The sequence below is a fragment of the Glycine max genome, chromosome 4 (assembly GCF_000004515.6).
Source record: "Glycine max cultivar Williams 82 chromosome 4, Glycine_max_v4.0, whole genome shotgun sequence".
Lineage (NCBI taxonomy): Eukaryota > Viridiplantae > Streptophyta > Magnoliopsida > Fabales > Fabaceae > Glycine > Glycine max.
Window position 1 is genome coordinate 48,803,005 of NC_016091.4, and position 20,619 is coordinate 48,823,623.

Below are 20,619 nucleotides of genomic sequence, written 5' to 3' on the forward strand. Positions count from 1 at the left end.
TTTTTTTATAGGTGAGATCCATTATTTTTTTTCTATGACCATCCGGGCATTCTAGCAAGTAGGAAGCACTTATGTTATTTGAAAAAAGGAAAAAAAGGCAAATACAACAAAAACAAAATGCCGGCAACCTTGTTTTAATCACCCCGGAACCAAATCCTGCTGCACTACCAAAGTTAGATGAATTATTAATAAGGTTTGTTCATTTTAGTGGGAAAAAAGTGAGGAAAGTGAAATCGGGGTATGATTCTGCCAACAACTTAACAGGCAATACACATAAAACCCACATTTCCAGGGATCACTTTCTGTTCCACCTATATATAAAAAATTCGTTCTTTTCCTTTTGTCCGTGTGTTGCGCACATGCATCCCACTAGTGAAATAAAAACATTGATTTTGATAATTAACATTTGTAGTTTAGTCATCATATGTAACAACATCATGCATAGAATTTGTGGTCCAAGTATTTGGGAAATTAATCAGGGGAGATTAATTGAAATAAGTTTGGTCTAAATATGTAAAACGTTTTGCAGAAATTAGAAATCAAGAATAAGTTTATTAAGATGAAGCTGCTTTAATTTCTGAAAGCTCTTCAAGATCAATTGGGTAAACAAATTAATATCCCTTTTTGGACTAGTAACAGATCAGAGAAAGGAATGTCTTTATCCTGCAGATGAGAAAAAGAAAAGAAGGGCTTGAGACTTCGCATTGAGCTTCTTTTTATACATATGGCCGTGGGGCTTTGTCTTATTCAGGTTTGGATACAGTGTACCACCAGCAGTAGCATATCTAATTTTTGGGAAGAGTTGAGACTACGTACCCCCCCAAAAAAAAAGCAACAAATTAAAGGGAGATAGAATGGTGTGCTGAAAGGGATTGTCAGAAATCACAAGTTTTTTTCTTCCATTACACGAATTAACAAAAGAATTAGTAGTTAGAATATGAAAACCTGTGTCTCGATTGATAGATATGATGTTACATATTGCTGACATTATTATGTATGGCTTAAATAAATTGTTTTTAATGTACAGTACGCATGGTGCAATTTAAGTAAATTTAGTTCCTAGAGTTTTATAAACTCTATTTTTTAATATAAATCCATATATTTTATACACACTTAAATTTTATATATATATATCCTGGTCCATCAATATATCAGGATTAATACTAATTTTATGAAAATAAAGATTGACATCTTAATAAATAAAAGTTTCAGGATCAAAATCCAAAATATCGAATAATATTTTGTTAGTAAAAATTAAAACAATTAATATAAAATCTATAAAGACCAATTAATATTAAAATAAAAATACTATAGTGACGATCCAAAATAGAAATTAATGAAAATCACATGGACAAAGATGTTACTTAAACATTAAATTATCATGTTAATACCGGTAAGTATAAGGAATCCTCTTAAAAAAACAGTATAAGGAATCAACTTATAGAACCTAATAGTAAAAAAAAAAAGAGTATATATAGAACCTAGTTCAATTCACTGTCATCGATTACTTAAAGCAGAAAACTTATTCGGATAAGCTACATGCATAAGTCTGCGCTTTTAACCCTTTCATTGTTCTTTTGCTATAACCTTTCCGTGCAGAAGAGTTTCTTTTGTTTTGTGAAATGACCCGACCTAATTTAAGTTACCTATCGTGTTTTTCACTTTCTTCTATGTGAATGTTATAACCAGAGTTTATTGATACCTTGGTAATGTAAAAAAAAAATCTTCACTTGCAACCAATTACAAATAACTTTACATGTGACATTTAAAATAATTATTACAAAAATAAATAATTTTACCAAACATAATACTACTAATATATAACTACATGATAGTACTGTAAAAAGTATATTCTAATATTAATTAAATTCTATATTATACTACTATATATGTGTCCCTAGAATATACATGGCATGATTAGAAAATAACTAGGATATATCTATATTAATTACTGAAAGATAAATAATGTAAGATCAGATGATTAACCTAAATGTTTAACTTAGAATCAGTTGTTATTATATTTAATTAACTCAATTAGAAATAATTTGGCATGAGGCAAGGAAATATATTTATTAAAAGATAAAATAAAGAAAGAAAGAGTATTAAAGAGAGATTCAAAAGACAGCAGAAAGACGTCTCCTTTTATAAAGAAAGAAAAGATAGCAATAAAATAGAATCTATTCTACAGAATATTTTGTCACACTATATGCTTCAACTTACTATCCCTCCATCAAAGTCTTCCACTCAAAAGGAATTTAATGCTGAAAATGATGAAAAGAGAAATTAAAGGGACGAAAAAGAACAATAATTGAATAATTGGTAAAGCTGAGGCGGTGGAGATCCACACGGCATGCAGTAGTTTTGGAATTTGAATCTACCCACATTTACATTGTAGAACAATTTGAAAATCAATAGATGATCATACAGTAATTGGTTTGCATGTTATGGAGATTAATTTAAAGAGAAAACCTCCATTAGGATTGGCCATTTTTTTTGGGTCTATGTATACATATATCAAGGGAAGAAGAGCTATCATATATATAGCTGCATATGCTCACACTATTCTACTTAGTTAAAAGTCTAAGCTATGAAAACCCTAAAACAGATCCTATATATAGACAGACACATGAAATCTAAATACTCATCATGAGAAATTCAGATACAATGATTGAAAATTGCAGGCAAGAACAGAATGATTTATAGTACACTGAAACTGTTAGGAAAAAGATACTCTGCCATGAAAATTGTCATAGGAGTAGTTATCATTCTAGAAGTAGTTAATGTAGTGGTTATCACATTAACTTTCATGTAATGGTTATTATGTTAACTTCCAACATTGCATGTATTTAAAAAGGCAACAGGACACTGAATAAAGGTAGAGAAAATTCATCAAGCTTGCTTTTGTTTTCCTTCTTTCCCCGGAAGATTATCCTTGGTCTCGAACGCAAGGAGCAACCCTTATCATTTGGTCCGACTTGTCATTCTTCAATGGTGGACACCGAACTTTCCGTTGCCTGCGTGGATCGCCTCAAGGCCGCTATGGCCAAACTCGCTGCAGCCAAACTTCCATCGCTGCAGCCCAAACTTTCATGGCTTCCAAACTTGATGTCATTATCCGAATATTGAATAGCATGGTACCCAGACAACCCTCTCCATCTTCTGTCTCTATGAAGTCACCACCCGTGCTGTCTCTGCTTCCAAGGGTAACCAACCCATCTTCTTCCTCTGCTAAGCTACCACCACCAGTAGAAATCACGCCGCCTCCACCAACAGGAGAAACCACGCCGCCTTCCCTTCCCATGGCAGCTTCCCACCTTCCCGTTAACAAGCACCACACACTCTCCTCCGACCCTCTCCCGGCTGCCAATCTTCGATCCCACAAAAAGCCCTCCAGTCACGGCATCCTTCCCTTCGACATCCGCTTCTCCCTTTCTATTGTGTGTGTTGCTACGGTTAGGGACACAAATCTTCACCACCCCTTCTTCCTCCTCCTCTTTGCCATTCTCGTCGCTGTCAAAGGGCTTTGTCTCCGCAATCATCTTCAGGCATTAATTCCTACGCCCATTTTCATTTGAGATCCAGGTTTTGTTTTCTGCACCCAACACCTTGAGGACAAGGTGTTTTTGATGGGTTAGGGAATGTTAGGAAAAAGATGTTCTGCCATAAAAACTGCCATAGGGGTAGTTATCACTCTAGAAGTAGTTAATGTAGTGATTATCATATTAACTTCCATGTAGTGATTATTGTGTTAACTTCCAACATAGCATGTATTTAAAAAGGCAACAGTGCACTGAATAAAGGTAGAGAAAATTCACCAAGCTTGCTTTTGTTTTCCTTCTTTCTCCGGGAGATTATCCTTGGTCTCGAACGGAAGGAGCAACCCTTATCAGAAACTGAAACAAACCATGACACAAAAAAGATCTGAAAATAAGTAGAACCAGAATTCAAAAGCAAATGATGGCTGCCTTTTTCTGTTCTGTTGAAGACAAGAAGGGCACATGTGCAGTGCAGTCAAATACTCAAATCTTTTCATCATCATTACGCGGATCCACCAGTGAATCTCACCATGAATCTCCACAGGTAAAAAAAGGGAACACAACTAACGCATAAGGGTAAATAATGAGTCTATCATAAATAAATAGCTTGAATATATCCACCCAAAAAAAAGGCTGAAAATTGAAAGAAAATGAAAATAATGATAACTGACCTGGAGAGTGTTTTATATACATGAAACCGATCGGTTGAAAGCTGAGAGAGAAGAGAAGAACACCGATTTGTATTGGTTTAGATGATGGAAGCTGTAATTGAAGGGAATGAAGCCTGGTCCGAGGAGACACAATATGGATATATATATATATATATATATATATATATATATATATATATATATATATATATATATATATATATATATATATATATATATATATATTATACATAGTATATATGCATATACTACATATTATTATTATTATTACAACTGAATCTGATGAATTTGTGAAGATATGAGTTTGGTGTAAAGTGAAAGTTATTGTGATATATATCATCTCATCTCCTTGGACCACACAGCATTCCCCTCAAGACGAGAGCTCCCCGATCTTGATGATTAATAGCTATATATATATATATATATATATGGAACCTGATCTAATCAAACCCTTTGATACAAAAATAAGGTGTACGTACGTTTTAGGTTGTGTGAATTGGCTCGATCGTTGTGATCTCCATCTTCCTTTAAGGGATGAAATGAAAAAATTGGGGGGGGGGGGGGGGGTTGCGGGATATGAGGAAATGCAATGATGAAAACAATGATTTGGTTTTAATAGAAAGTTAAAGTAACGCGCAGAGAGAGAAAGAGAAGTGGATGGGGTCTGGTGGTCATGGTCATTTCTGGAACACAGCTGTAGTTGTTGGGGTGAGGGTTTAAAGCTGACCATCCTCTTAAAACGTGTCTGTTTCATTTGTCTACGATTTAGGAGAGAGAGAGAGAGCAAGAGAATCATGCGATGGAAGCAGTAGGACAATGAATGGAGTCGATTCTTTCTGCTTTGTACCATAATATTTTATGCTTGGTCGTTAACCTAACTCATTTTTTTATACTGATTAACCTAACTCATTTGGCTCACTTATTTACTGTACGTGTGACTTTTATTATCTTGTGGAAAATAATCATTTTACAACCAAGATGGTTTATATAATGTTGAGGAAACAAAAAAATGGTTCAAACAATAATGTTTTGGAAAATTTAGCACATGTTTTATGTACTTATGTTAGAAAAATTTATGCAGACTCATCAAATTTTTAGACAATATCAAATCAATATAGTTTGCATGTCATTGAATGATAATATATATGTATAGATATTTTCTTTTAGTTGAGTTAATAGAATCAATACTTTTTATATATACTATAGAAATTATTTTAGTTCTAGTAACTTTTGTCAGTAAAAAAAAAATGTATGAATGCAACTGATATACTTAGTTATACATTAGGAAGTCTCACTTTGATACCATTAATTCGATTGATTTTCAGGCTCAAAATATTACCTGGCAAGTTGACAACTTTACTTATATTACAATAAAAAAAGAAGTGGCGTGTACTACAGATTGCTACTAATTAAAATTAGTGCATTTTTAGTTAATTATGATTAAACAATATTACTCTCGAAACATTAATGCTAATAAATTAATAAAGACTGCAGACTAGTGGATAAAACGTGCAGGTACCTTTATCAATCACCCAAATAACCCATAAAAAGTTGGTTTAGGCATTACTTTTTGGAGTAAAGTAATATATATGCTTGTTGATATAGGTTTTTTTTTCTATATTATAAATTTATTAAATCACAAAAATGTTTTGCATAATATAATAATATGTACATTCTCTTATCGGTGAAAATATTAGAAGATAATATCAGATAATTTACAATAAATACTTTAATAGTTACTTTCCTTTAAAAAATCTATATATAGATTTGTTTCTTTAATTTGAATAGTTTTTCAATAAATTTTCGTTTATAAAAGGATATAATAAATCTACGCGCCCTTGATTTCTTTCAAAGCCACCTTCCATGAAGCTTTGCCTGGATTGACAACTAATGATGGGAAACTTTAAACTCCGATTCCATAGGTTCCTGACTAACAGTACCAAGTGAGATGGATTAAGCTGTTTATTTAGATTACACATGCATTCGTAGAGTTATTAATTTGGCAAAAAGTAGTCAACAGATTGTTGTCTGATTTGAGGTTCAACCTAGCTATAAGCCTTTGATATGCGTGCGTCAATCCCACCTTTGTCCTCTAGCAATTCGTTCATAGCCTCCACCCGCATTTCATGTCGGGAATACTAAATGAGAGGTTATGATACAATATGCATGCGCATGCGGATGCATATACAGTAGTGAGTGGACTCTTAATTTGGAATGAAAGCAGCCATGATACAGCTTGCTCATCCTTACAAGGTTATGTTATGCATGTCTGTATGGCAAATGATACAGAATTTTAGTATTTGAGCAACTCGTTATTTTCTTCTGTACTAACTTGCTTCTAATCATCTTCTCTTCTTAAGTTTGTTTCCAGGTGAGGACTTCTTTGATATCTTCTTGTTTCTCTTGGATTTAAAAAGAGAGAGAAAAGAGGGAGCAATTAACTGATCTATCTTTATGGTTCAAACTTTTATAATATTAAATTAAATTAAAAACATATTAATAGCATACTCTACCATACTATTCTCAAAATTAAACATTATTTTATTAATAGCATACTCTACCATATGCATACTATTTTATGAGATAAGTTTTCTCCTTCTTTAAGCAATAAAGTACTGAATAATCGATAGATAATTAAATTTTTTAACTATGTTGTCCAAAGTTTAATCTCTAACTACATGTATGAAAAAAAATTATCAAAAGAAAAAATATTCACTTCATTAGTAAAGAACTAATTCATTCCACAAAAACGCGAGTTCAATTTTTCTGTGGATTTAAAGATTTTATTGATGGATAATCTTAGGTATCTCTTTAAGCCTTGAGATATGTTATGCCTTAAGTCAGTCTCTAAAATTTAATTCTCCCAAAAATTTTCTATAACAATTTTTTTTTTATATTATTTGAGTTGAACTTGTTAAACATCCCATGAAGCTCATTTTTTAATTAAATAAACAAATTGAAGCTTAAAAGTAAGCTCAAAAATTTAAATGAGTTAATATGAAAATATGTAAATCATTGTTGAGAAAGATAAAATTACTTCTAAAGTTTCTTTATTGTAGTAGTAAAAAAGTTTAATTCTTTTATTTACTAAATTATAAAAAATATAGACAATTGATTGATTGCGCCGGGAGGATAAACTATAAGTAACGTAGTTGAATAGTATCCAATTTATTTAACTATGTTCAACAACATAGTCAATTAATTGAATTAACCGAATTATGGCCGAGGGCATGACCCTTTTTAATTAAAACAAACATATAAGTAATTAATAACGCTCTCATATTAAATAGAAATTTCTCCTTCCAGATTTATAGCATGCTATTCCATTTTTTTTTCACGTAGCATGTTCTTTTTACCTAGGAGTTTTTGGGTCAATTTCAAGCTCTTCACAAACAAGGAGAGTTGTTATTGGCCCCAATAAAAATTATTTTTTGTTCTTATAAACTTTTAAAACTCAAGAGAAAGACTATTTTATCCCTCAGTTGAAACCCACCACACACTCTCTCTCTCTTTGCTTTCCCTTCACCTTCCCTGAACCCCAATAAATACATAACGAAAGCATAATTTTGCATATAATTTTGTTTCATATTGTATGTAAACTTTTGTTTCCGTTATGTTTTTTTAAGCCGAAACAAATACACAATGAAAATATGATTTTAGATTTTGTATGAGAAATCATGTTTCCCATTTAGTGAAGGAGTGAGAACAACATACAAAAACAAAAATATGTTTCCTTGTACAAAATCTGAATCTTTTAGTGAAGGAGTGAGAACAACATACAAAAACAAAAATATGTTTCCTTGTACAAAATCTGAATTGGAATTGTGATTCTGTTTGTAAATTTTGTTCGGTCTGCACTACAATGGAAACATGATTTTATGAGAAAAGACTTTTTGGAAGGAAAAAAAAAGTTTTAACCACTTGGTAGGAGAAAAGACTTACAAGACTTAGTTGTCTCCTAAGCCCAAATTCTTGTTTAAGGCTGACCCCAGTGTTTTTCTATGTTATTAAGAGTCCAGCAACTCAACATGTTTTTGGTCCATATTCCAGCAAGTTCTAAGATGCATAAAATCTTAGCAATTGCTTCATACTCACAAAAATTACTTCTTGCACCATTTTTACATTTTGAAAAAGCTAATCTGGAGTGTAATCTAACATTCAGGATTATCATTAGTATAATGTAAAAGGTGTTACCAATTTGAAATATAATTATACGTTTTGGATTAGTTTTTCCAAAATGTTAAAAAGGTGCAGAAAATAATAATATTTCGGGTGCAGGAAGCAACTACCTAAAATATTTGAGCCTATTTTAAATCTGTAGCTAATTGGAAGCCCAATTGTTGGTGTGGGTTTCTAATGACAGTAACCCATCAATATTCCCACTTAATCGCTAATACGTCAAGGAAGGATGGCTTTCCCGTCTTAAATTGCGAATAGTTAAATATGTCATACTCAAGGGGGAGGGGGATCGAAGCAAGAATTTTCTAATATAACTTTTGTGAAAAAGTTTTACTTGGGATTATCATGAAGATTAGTATGATTAAACAAAGAATCAGAAACATCAGAAGAAGAAAAAAACAGATGACTAAAATATAAATTTCACGTCAGCAAAATTATTCAACATAATAATACTCAAAAAAGTAAGTAACGCAAGTAAAATGCAAGGAGTCAATGGATACTTTAGTAAATATTATATATTATATAAAAATTTGTTATTATTGTTTATTCACAAAATACTAACTTGAATAAAAACCACTTAAAAGTTATACTAACTATAATCCATAATTATTAAACTCTTTAAATTATGATAATAATTATAATAAAAAATCACAAAATATTGAAATTTGAAAATCATTCGTATTCATCAAATCTCTCTCGTAATCTTTAAGAGGACTAGGGTGTGTATTACGCACGGTGCGAAAGTTTCAATTTTTTTTTTACCTTTTCTCCCATTTTTCCTATTTTATCCTTTTCTTTCTCCTCTTTCACCACTCCTCCTCCTTCCCCTCTTACCTTTTCTTCTCTGCTGGAAATCACATAAATAAATTGTCTGATTTTCAGTGAAACAAGCCATAAATTTGCAAGGAAGAAGAAGTAATATCTATTTTTTTTTTCTTTTTTAGCTAATGAATCAATTTTATTAATAAGAGAAAGAAGCATGCCCGATGTACATTACAGATCACACAAATACATAGTTGCTGAACAGATATTCCAAATAAAATGATATGGACTCAAACACGACTCAAACACAGCTCCTGAACCTATGCTATGATTATGAAATTGAAATTGAAGCTATTCCCCACCGTATAAGAAGCAAAGATCTACAATTCAAGATCTTTAACTTAATTATACTCTGTTCGAACAAATTGTTTAAGATATAATTCGAGAATGAACAAATTTTTTAAGCAAATAGTTCTGACAATGTAATTTTCTGCAATGCCTTTAACTTAATTGGTGTTATTATGCTCCGGCACCAATAAACATAGACCCAATAGTTTGTAAGACATTAATGTTGGGAGTCCACTTTCCACGTGCTTCTTTTTATTTTATTCCTGTTGCATTTTTTTGGGAATTTTATTATTTTTGTATCTGGTTCATTTTTCTTCCACATTCAACTTCTATCTTTACAATCATAACAAATCACTTATCTATTCTTTATCTCACGTTCTGAGAACAAATTGTAAATTGGTTGAACTTTATGATGGACACACTCTATAAATAGGAAGATGTGCTCTTAGTTTTGTATTACCAAACTCACTTCTCTATTCATAAAATACATCATCTATTAAGAGTGAGCAAGGGTATCGAAGAGCAAAACTGTCTTCAGTTTCGTATATGCACTGCTTTGCATTCGATCTGCAATGACAGGAGGTACGTTCATAATATTTAGTTTCTACTATTTGTTTAATCTAAATATGTCATTTAAATTAATTTGCATATTTAGATCACTCCTGATTAATTTACATGTGAGGCTAGTTTTTCATCCATTATTATAACGAGGTACTTATTAAAAGAGTCTCCTAACAATGACTGTCTTATGGGATGAAATTTTGGTCCCAGCTTTAAGAAGATAGTTGTTTACTACCGGGCCCAACCCTAATAAACCCAATTAATCTAAAACAAGTTTGTAAGGTAACATTTACCCATCTAACTAGCTAGTTAAAAAAGAAAAGAACTAGTAGTAGCAATGGATAATGACGGTAAAAAACATCGGTATTTCAAGTTGGGTTGATGACATGTGACATATGATTCCCATGCCAAATTTCTCCATTAACCTTGATTCTTTTCACAATCATTAGACGAATCTATCTCAACCTAATAATGATTGGAAGACCAATCACTTCATTTTAGACTTTGAGGCACCTAATACCTAACTTTGCTAACCTATTGGTTTGAGGGCCACCCATTTGGCACAATTGGCACCCCGACACCTATGCCCTCCTCGAAAGCATAAGGACCCCATGGCCGTAAAGATCTTAATAACTTGACGTTTACACGATGACCAACTTGTGGGATAATTCATACTTACCCAAACGGAAAGCAAGGCTAATCATGGCCGTTTGAAGACAAATTTGGTGTCATTTTCACAAAGAAATAAAGTTGGCATGGATGGGGGGAAGGGAATGCTTCTCTCCCCACGCAGTTTCTAGCACAAAAATACTATTAAACAAAGGCATAAGCCTGCGCAGTCTCCACGACTAAGACAAGATTCATTTTTCTACCCTTTTACCCTTTGCTACTCTTGGACATTGTTTTCATTATTATATATATATATATATTCTTTTTATACAATTGCGACAATAAGATGTGACCTTGTATTATGGTTTTCAAAATAATAAGAATTAGAATATCACATAACTGATATTAGATGTGGTGTTTCTAAAGTCCATTGTAACTTCCCCAAGACATTAAGCATTCTTGGACTTTAGAAGATGAATAGAATGTGAAAGCTTTCCTAAGCTGGAATTGCTTCTTAAAATGTTCTAAAAGTAACTCAGCTCACTTGGCGTGTAATTATGATCTCTACTTCCTGACCTTAGCGTTTTTTGTTTTGCTTGCTTGTTTGCACGAGACACATCACCAAACACCAACCACGAGTCCACGACTACACCAACATAGAAAAGCTAATCTGCCAAGGCTCTTAACCATGGACGGAGCTTGATAAAGCAAACCTAAAACATATGCTAAAGCTTAATTTGACAAGGACTTGTAACCATAGTTTTGCTATAAAACAAAACCAGGAATTAACTGGGTTTGCCTAAGGCCAACTAGTATGATTGGCAATAAATGTAAAAACTCGCTTTCTGTGATTTAACTACACAATCTGACAATATTTTGTCTGTATTAGGCGACATCTATTGACACTTATCTTGTATGTGATGGAGGAAGGACTACACTACATTATTAAATGATTCCCATTTCATCTTATCTTCTTATCTAACCCAGTGACTGACACGAATTACAAACTTCACTACATATATATATATATATATATGTGTGTGTGTATAGCTTATTCACTGCTTCTAGATTTTTCTAATACTAGTATAGCTAACTGCCTCCAATTTCGTATATATATAAAAAAATAAAATTACTTATATTGCTACAACCATACATTCTAAATTAGTATTTTAAAGGAAGATACTTGTGTAACAAAACTTCGTGGACAATCTATTTTGTACGTACACGAGTTAGCAAAATGGTATGGACTCATTGTGCACGTTTACAATCAGGAATGGAGACCATTTTTCTATATTTATCTTTTCTACTTTACAACTCACAAACTATAAAACACAATTCCCTCATTGCCCTTCAATAACTTGTGCAGAGTATTAGCATTTGACTCAGCCATCAACTGTGTGTAGAAAATAGACACTGCCCCTTTTTCCAATTACCTTTGCTATCAACTGTGTCAATCAAACACACTAATTAACTGGTAATATTTTGTATGAGTTCTGCAATCTTCAAAATTTAGACACCTAATTTAGAAAGCAACCTAAGAAAAATGACATGGGATAAGAATTTTTTGTCAACAGATCCAAACAACAAAAGAGAAATAGGTCCACTATTGACAGAAACATTAGTCCTTCCATAACAAAGTAACCTCCAATTCAGCTGGAACTTTCAATCAAACAATATAATATCTTATTCTTGCCACCGTTGATTTTTGGCAACCACTGCGTGAGAGTAGCTCGGCTGAAGGATCAGTGAAGTGCCTTCCGAGTTGTTTTTTCCTCCTTTTTTCTTCATTATCTCCAAAAGAAATAGCTAACTTCTAACATATGAATACAATGATGTGTATATAGGAACCTTGTTTGTGTCAGTTTCTAAGTTGTTGTTGACCTTTTTGCTTTTGTTTATCACTTTTATTTCTCGAGATCGACAACATTATAACCAAAGCTTTTAAATATATGAATGTTCATAGTAAACTTAGATCATCGCTTCAACAACTATTTCTTTTTTCAAAAAAAGGGAAAATTAAAGTTCTTATATAAGAGCTGCTGGCTGCATCGTCGAGTTATATTATAATACTATTACTAGGTGACAGTGGTATAGCAAGGTACTTATGCTATGCCGGAGTTAAATATGTACAAATTCCAATTACAGCCAGTTAAATGTAAAGATTCCTGATCAATTTATTCTTCTCTATACGACATGTAGATTTAATTTTACCAATCAACTTAGTTGTTAAAAGATACAACATCAGACCAAAATCCTCTAACATGATTGATAGATAATTTTAATTTTTTAAGCATGTAATCAAGAGTTCAATTTTTAACTTTACGCATATAAAAAAGTATTTATTAAGGAAGATAAAACCCTTAAATAGATGTTAGTAAAAAAAAAATTAATCTTTTGACTCTAAGCTAAAAATATTGCGAATTGACAGAAATAAAAAAGATATGACATGAGAAATTACAATATAAGTTCTTAAAAATATGTAATTTATCAATTAAATTAGTCTTATATGTTATTAACTTGTGAACGAATTAGACCAAATGAATATATATTATAAGGACTATTTTTTTTTTCCAATTCTGAAGGACTAAAATGGCACGCAATATTTTTCAAAATCAAATTGGCTATTTTTTTTTCTTCCCTCCTTTGGGTATAAAAAAGCAACAGATACGTGTGCTAATGAAGGTGACAACTGACAAGGAGGCAGTTCCTTCTACAAACAAAATAGTATATGGGGCGGTAGATAGATAGGCTACAAGTAAACGAAGCAAGATAATTTCTTCCTACTTAACAAAAGATAGTAAGAGCCACACGGTATCTTATCCCATAGGTCACCATGATCCTTCCATTAGAAGTTGCAATAACGTGATAGAAATGGCTTTGAGATACACTTTCTTTTATGGTTAGCTATATATTCTGAACCCGATCCCCCCTCACCAGACTTTTAAATCACATAATTCTTTTTTTTATTTCTTGGTGGAAAACAGATTGTGCATCTAATTCCAAATTCACCCATAAAAATACTTCCTTTTGCTCACCAGCCATATATTATGATGGAGGGAGATGAGAATATTCAAGCATCATCAAAGGGAAAATATGTTGAAAGCTTCAACTGCTCGGAGGCACCAAGGAAGAAAAGCAAGAAGATAGAAAACAAGAGGAGGTTTAGTGATGAACAGATAAGATCACTAGAATGCATATTTGAGTCAGAGTCAAAGCTTGAGCCAAGGAAGAAGATGCAACTGGCTAGAGATCTTGGCCTGCAGCCTCGCCAAGTGGCTATATGGTTCCAAAACAGAAGGGCAAGGTGGAAATCAAAACGAATAGAGCAAGAGTACCGAAAACTCAAAGATGAATATGACAATTTAGCATCAAGGTTTGAGTCCCTAAAGAAAGAGAAGGACTCTTTGCAATTAGAGGTAATTAGTTTTTGGTTCTTCTAACAATACTACTTGCTGCTGATGATGCTCGACAAATCAAAGCATGTGACCCTTAACTGTGTTATTTGCTTTTTGAAACAGTTGCAGAAACTAAGTGATTTGTTGGAGGCATGTCAAGATGATGGAAGGGAAGACAAGGCTGGCAAAGAAAACAGCATAGAAGATGGTGGCTCAGGCAGTGGATACAGCAGTTGGAAGCCTGAAGCAAAACCAAGGTTTTCAAATGAGGGTTTGGAGGAGAGAATAGGTGTGTACTCAGATGATCAAAATGAGAATAGCATCATAAGGGGTGGTGAGAAATCTGAAGACAAAGGACACCAACTTCTCAGAATGGATGATCATGCAGAGATGCCATTGGCATCACTTGAAAAATGGTATAGTGGTGTGGACCCTAGTGGCATCTTGGACCAGTCATGTAGCAGTTCTCAATGGCTAGATTTCTGGACTTGAAAAAAACAAGCGAGCCACACTTTGTGCTGCATCTGCATGTGTGATGTTTTGTTTCCTCCGAGAGAAGGAACAAAAGATTGGTTGATTGGTTGGCTCTTGTGCTGCCAGCAGGTCCAAAACATTCCAGCCTAGCCAAGAAACTCGAAGGAAGTTTTGTAGGCTTGATTTGATAGGCGAGAGAATTAAGATAGCCTCACTCAATTCAATTGTGTAGAGATTTGGAAAAAAACAAATAATGTGCAATGTCTCTGTCTGTTCATGCTTGCATGCCTTTCCAACCCGTCTTTGCGTGTGTTCTTTCTTCTTCTTTTTTTTCTTTTCCCACTTCAAGGGGTTAGTTAATCTAGAACCTCTTTATATTTCTTAAAGGGGTCTCTCTTTTATCACTTTAGCTTATTCCCATATTAACAAGTTTGATCCTTATAGCACGACCGAGACACACAAAAATAAAACTTATGAACGGTGTGAATGAGATATTGCTCGACTTCATGAAGCAGTGAAGATGTTAATTTCAAGTTCTTAGCTTCTCTTATGGGCCAATTCTGTGAATGGAAAGAATGTAGCATATTTTCCTACTTGGATCAATTTTGTTTAATAGGACAGAATTTCAGTATATGGAAATATGTCCCATAATAAACTGCGAATACTAGATCACGCAACGCAACATTTTAAGCACTAAGAACTAAATTTGAAGGATAATAGCAAGTCCTGAAAGGGAATTCTTTCACTTCGTCTGTTTTTCATTTGATAGTTTGATTAGCTTGAAGAAAATTAATCAATAACAAACTTAGTGAAGCCAGAGATCCAATGGGTCCTTAGAGTTCGACTTTGATCTATTATTCTATATAATACACAATGTACATTCAAGAACAACACGTGTAGAAGAATTACAGAACAACTTTGTGTGATTGTTGATTGGTAGTTGATGTACAACGCCAAAAGAAAAAGCAAGTACAGAGGAAGAAAGTGCTCAAGAAAAAGGATTATTGAAAAGAAGAATTTTTTTGGATAGTGTTATGTTTATTTTTAATTCGACTGAATAACAGATCTTAAGACTTTTCAAATACAATTATTTTCAGCTAAAAATAAGACTGAACTGAACTCATCAACTATTTATTTTTTGGCCCTTTACCGCATAACTCTACAAGGCTTGCAAAAAATAACATACAACTTTTTTATGAAATCATGGGCATCCTTCACAAGAGGTAATAAAAAAATTTCTTTAAATATTTAACACATTTATATATTCAAGATTCAAATTTGATATCACTTATTAAATAGGCATGCAACTTATCAATGACCAAGTATCTTTTTCTAATTAAGCCTGATGCTGTAATTAAAGATAGAGTACTTAGAATTTAATTTTTATGTACTATTAGTATAAAATAAAATTAAAGTGTCAACTAATGAAAAAATTATTGTTACTATAATATTCATATTTAAAATAATTCTTGTAAAAATCAATAACAGTAAAAAAAAAAACACTATCAATCCATATATTAATTTCTCAAACATTTGAAATATAAAAATAATATTGATCACATGCAATTACATTTATTAAATTAGAAGACATTAAAGGACTGTCCTTAGACTTCTATTGATCTCTGAACTCCACCTCACATTCATCTCTTATCCTAACCCCATATAAACAACGGTCATCTTAACGATATCATAAATGCACATCAAATATGAAGTGAACATAGTGAGTTAGACATTACGATAAGTTCCTATCTTCCATCAAACATCACCTAGCAAACATTTTTTTTCCTTTAAATGACGTACTTTATTAAAAGATAAGTAGGGACTTAATTATGAGACTTCTATGTATGCAAATGTATCACTTTCGCGTGTGTTTCTTTTTACATTTACTATTGAACGGGCTTGTAATTTTTTTCCCCCTTAAATTGGAAATTGTATGGGGGAAAATATAATTAAATATGGTATAAATAAAATAATGTACGAACCTTTTGTAAAAGACAGTTTGGCCGAGTGGTCTAAGGCGCCAGATTTAGGCTCTGGTCCGAAAGGGCGTGGGTTCAAATCCCACAGCTGTCAATACCTGTTTTATTTCTTTCTGTTTCTCTTTATGTTTTTGTTTGTTTTTCTAAAACCCAAAATAAACTGATCCATAACAAGATCGAGGATTCAATGGTTACCACACACAAAAACACTAATCAACCAGCTGATTAACGTTGTGTTGGTAACTGTGTTCGAAACTGGTGTCTGTCTGGTCCTTCTATCAGCATTTCACTCACCTTTCAACAATGGCAGTCTCAGTTTGCAGTATCAACATTAACCCCATAGCATTAGCAACACCATCTTTCTCATTCAAGTCTCTCAAATTCCCTTCCTTCTGGCCAACACAAAAGGTAAAAACAATCATCCTTTGATGTCATCATGTGTGGTGTGGTGTGGTGTGGTGTGATGAGTAGTAACAAGGTGGCTTCAATGGTTGGTTGGTTGTGGCAGGTGAAGATGGGTCCTCTGAGTGTGTCTCCCATGAGATTTGGAACATGGGCATGGGGGACAACGGCATCAATCTCTTTGATCTTTGACACTGCTGATTCTTATGGCACTGGAAAGTTAAATGGTCAGGGCGAGAAGCTTCTGGGGAGGTTCATTCGAGAATTTCAAGGTTTCATCACGCATTCCTTTCTCACTTTGATTCAATTTTAGTATATGTGCTGCTGTAGATTTGAGTGCAGGTGTAAGTTGATAATTCATTGTAACTAGGTCTGACTACATGGTTTTGTTGTTTGATTTATGTTAATTTGGGGTTTCATATTATCGTGTTGTAATCAATTGTTTGATGAGTTTAATAGACATGCATTGTGAGTAGTCAAACCAAATAAAAATCATTGAATGACTTTCAAAGTAGTTATTCTCAGGGTCAATAAACTCATCGCACATGACAGTTTATGATTGGATGATAGTGTATAATACTTTTACAGTATCATTGCATATCCATGATGGTTCTTTGATTCACACTTGTTCACCAAATTGCATATTACACTTTCTTAGAGCAAAAGGGGAGCCAGCGTGAAAGAGTCATTGCTACTAAGTTTGCAGCATATCCATGGCGCCTTACACCAGGGCGGTTTGTGAATGCTTGCAGGTATTTGTTTGTTCCTATCATTCTATCAAATCCTTCCTCGGCTTCCTTTCCTGACTCCCATGACAAATACTTGCTTGATTTATTTTCTTTGTTTATGATTTTGAACATGGATGAAATAAATTTTCAGGGCATCGCTAGATATAAGAGAAGGTTACAATAATTCATTATTAATAGTAGGGTTCTGGTATATATATAATAAGACATTGAGTGAAACATTGTTTAAAGACTTGGCTCAGGGGTAACTTGTAAACGTGCTCTCCAATCTAAACATGACAACTGAAGTTTGCAATGCTATGCAATCGTAAGTAGTATAAACCTGAAAGGGAAGGACACAAGAATATTTTTCTTAAAGCACTGAATGTGGATAGCGCAATTTAAAGTATTCTGATCATATATTCTAATATTCTTATTCAGTTATAGAGGAGCATATTTAAACACTGGCTTAAATGATTATTCTGGTAGGAAAAAAATTAGTTTAAACTTCTTGACTGATCAAAGTTTCTGTACTCATATTTATGTTGTCATTTAGGGTTTAGTTAAAGCAGTTGGAGTAAGTAATTACGGACCAAAGCAGCTTTTAAAGATGCATGATTATCTGAAAGACCTTGGAGTCCCCTTGTGCTCAGCCCAGGTAAAAGTGATGCATAAATGTAAAATTTAACATTCACATTTTGCTAGATGTATTGGGAAAATAGGCATGATCTGATTGTGAAACCAGTTTCAATTTCAATCCTTGAGAGGCTTTAAAGAAAAATGAAAAAGGAAAAAGCAGATACATTTGACAAAACTAAAGACTATAATTTAGTATCCCACTTCATTTGTCTATTTGTCATGCTTTACTTGCATTCTCTTATTAATATTCTTTATAATTTCAACATTTCAGTTGCAATTTTCTCTGTTAAGCACGGGGAAATATCAACTAAAGATCAAGAGCATATGTGACAGTCTGGGTATTCGTATGATTGCATATAGTCCTCTAGGACTTGGAATGCTTACTGGGAAATATTCATCATCCAAACTTCCGAGTGGGCCAAGGTTTGTTGATATTTAATCAAATGTTTTAGAACGCTACACATGATTAACTTAATACAAGCCTAATTCATTACTAGCTTTTTCTTGTAGTACTTTTGTAATTAATAATCACATTTCACAAGGCGTTGCTATTTAAGCAAATTCTTCCGGGACTAGATCCTTTATTGAGTTCCCTGAGAGAGATTGCAAATAAACGACGGAAAACCATGTCACAAGTAATCTTTTTCCTCTGTATGCTAGTAATTTCTTATAGCTAGTTAGACGCTACAAAATATATAATCTGAGTCTGCAGGTATATGTAGTAATATATCTTGCATGAATATCTATGAGTAGCAAAAGATGCATTTCAGGATTATTAACTAAAATCAAGTAGCAGATCTTAAGAAAGACAACTAGTTCTATTTCCTATTTCTTAGACACTACTGGATGGCACATGTGCAAATGAAATACATATATATTACTACCAATGAATAGATAGTAATACGAGATTATCTCTCCTTTTTGTAGACTTTATTTTCTCACATTAATGTTATAGAAAGCACACCAACTACCAAATTTTTTTTTAGTTAGTTTAATCACTTTGCAGAATTGGGGGTCCTCTTAGCGTGGCCAGTCTTTTGGATAGCAGTATATTTTGATCCAATTTCGCAGTCATATTCAGCCTATAAGCATCTTTTTTTGGTCTTTTGATCAATCTTTCTTGTACACTATACAACCTTTGTGCTTGTTCTGAGCTCCAAATCAGCTAATACTAAAACTCTGCATAACAGAAAACCAAGATCTTATTATTCAAGGAAGCTTGTACATCACATGTTATCCAATTAAAAGATTGAGTAATAGTATCATACTACATTAATATCTGGAGTCAGAAAGGAACTGGTACATCTTATCCACAATAACATCAAAAGTACTGTTGCTTCATTATCAAGATCAACCACCTAAGAAGACAAATTTTAATGTGACATTTATGTTTTTAAATGCCGTGCTTCCCTACACAACTTACTTTTTTAAAGATTATAAAGTAGCCTTTTACAGAACCACCGACCAACCCACTTAATTGTCCTTGTCTTCGGTGCGCGGAAAATGACAATGCTGACCAAACCATGCCTGAACAAACAACATACCTTATCGGCTTATCATATCATTTTTTGCTTTATCATGTCAGGTTGCTATAAATTGGTGCATCGGTTCCAATTACTGGAGTCAAATCAATTAAACAAGCTGAGGAAAATTTGGGTGCTCTTCGTTGGCGCCTCTCCTCAGACGAGTTGCTTCAGTTGGAGGATGCAGCAAATGAATCACCTCGCAGGATGATCCAAAACATTTTCCAAACCAGGTATACATGTAACACTAAAAAGGCAAACCAAATAAAGAGATACGGAGGATGCAATCATCCAAGTGTTTTACATGACTTGGCATTCATAACAGATAAAACCAGTGGCGGGACCTTCGCACTCGGTTCGAAGGAATGCATAGTTTACTCAATGGAGGTCACTGGTTTATATCATCTGGTATCATTAAAGGCAGAGAGCAAACAAGCTTGTCCAGGAAAAATGACAACGGATCAATCTATAACGGCACAACAATGGCGTAAACTAATGCAAGAGTCCATGCCAGTGATGCCACAACGTAGTTTTGGACAATCTCATCAGATAATATTGCTTTGTTGTTAAAAATTAAACTGACGGTTAGAAAAGTACAATGAACAAATGCCACGCTTACATTCACAAAAATTAAAAAATAAAGAATTCATTTACTTTCATATTCTTGCATCTAACGCGATTGATGCACAAATAACTTCATATCAAATGTAAAAACCAGTTAAACAACGTCGTCACTGCAAATTATAAGTAACTCAACAAGAAACTCTTTGCACTTCTAATTAACGAGGCTAGTCTATAACGAGTTAAAATGTAAAA

General features: G+C 33.2%; 2 protein-coding genes and 1 non-coding gene across 5 annotated transcripts; all 3 read left to right on the forward strand.

Moving 5' to 3' along the window:
• Window positions 1-13,344: 13,344 nt before the first annotated feature.
• LOC100499926 (homeobox associated leucine zipper-containing protein) lies at window positions 13,345-15,142 on the forward strand. Its single transcript, NM_001251164.2, has 2 exons — window positions 13,345-14,082; window positions 14,185-15,142. Exons 1-2 carry the CDS (start codon window positions 13,714-13,716, stop codon window positions 14,551-14,553), a joined length of 738 nt encoding a protein of 245 aa, NP_001238093.2. The 5' UTR covers window positions 13,345-13,713; the 3' UTR covers window positions 14,554-15,142.
• Window positions 15,143-16,528: 1,386 nt separating this feature from the next.
• On the forward strand, window positions 16,529-16,608 carry TRNAL-UAG (transfer RNA leucine (anticodon UAG)). The gene has a single exon. It is a non-coding gene; the product is annotated as a tRNA-Leu (tRNA).
• Window positions 16,571-20,036, forward strand: LOC100804159 (pyridoxal reductase, chloroplastic). Of its 3 annotated transcripts, XM_006578814.4 has the most exons (6): window positions 16,571-16,922; window positions 17,023-17,188; window positions 17,575-17,668; window positions 18,198-18,299; window positions 18,552-18,703; window positions 19,866-20,036. In XM_006578814.4, the coding sequence occupies exons 1-4, from the start codon at window positions 16,818-16,820 to the stop codon at window positions 18,202-18,204; spliced, it is 372 nt and encodes a 123-aa protein (XP_006578877.1). In that variant the 5' UTR covers window positions 16,571-16,817; the 3' UTR covers window positions 18,205-18,299; window positions 18,552-18,703; window positions 19,866-20,036. The 3 variants fall into 3 exon arrangements, with proteins under 3 accessions (XP_006578877.1, XP_040870973.1, XP_040870974.1); XM_041015039.1 differs by having other exon boundaries at window positions 18,552-20,036; XM_041015040.1 differs by lacking the exon at window positions 17,575-17,668.
• Window positions 20,037-20,619: the final 583 nt, after the last annotated feature.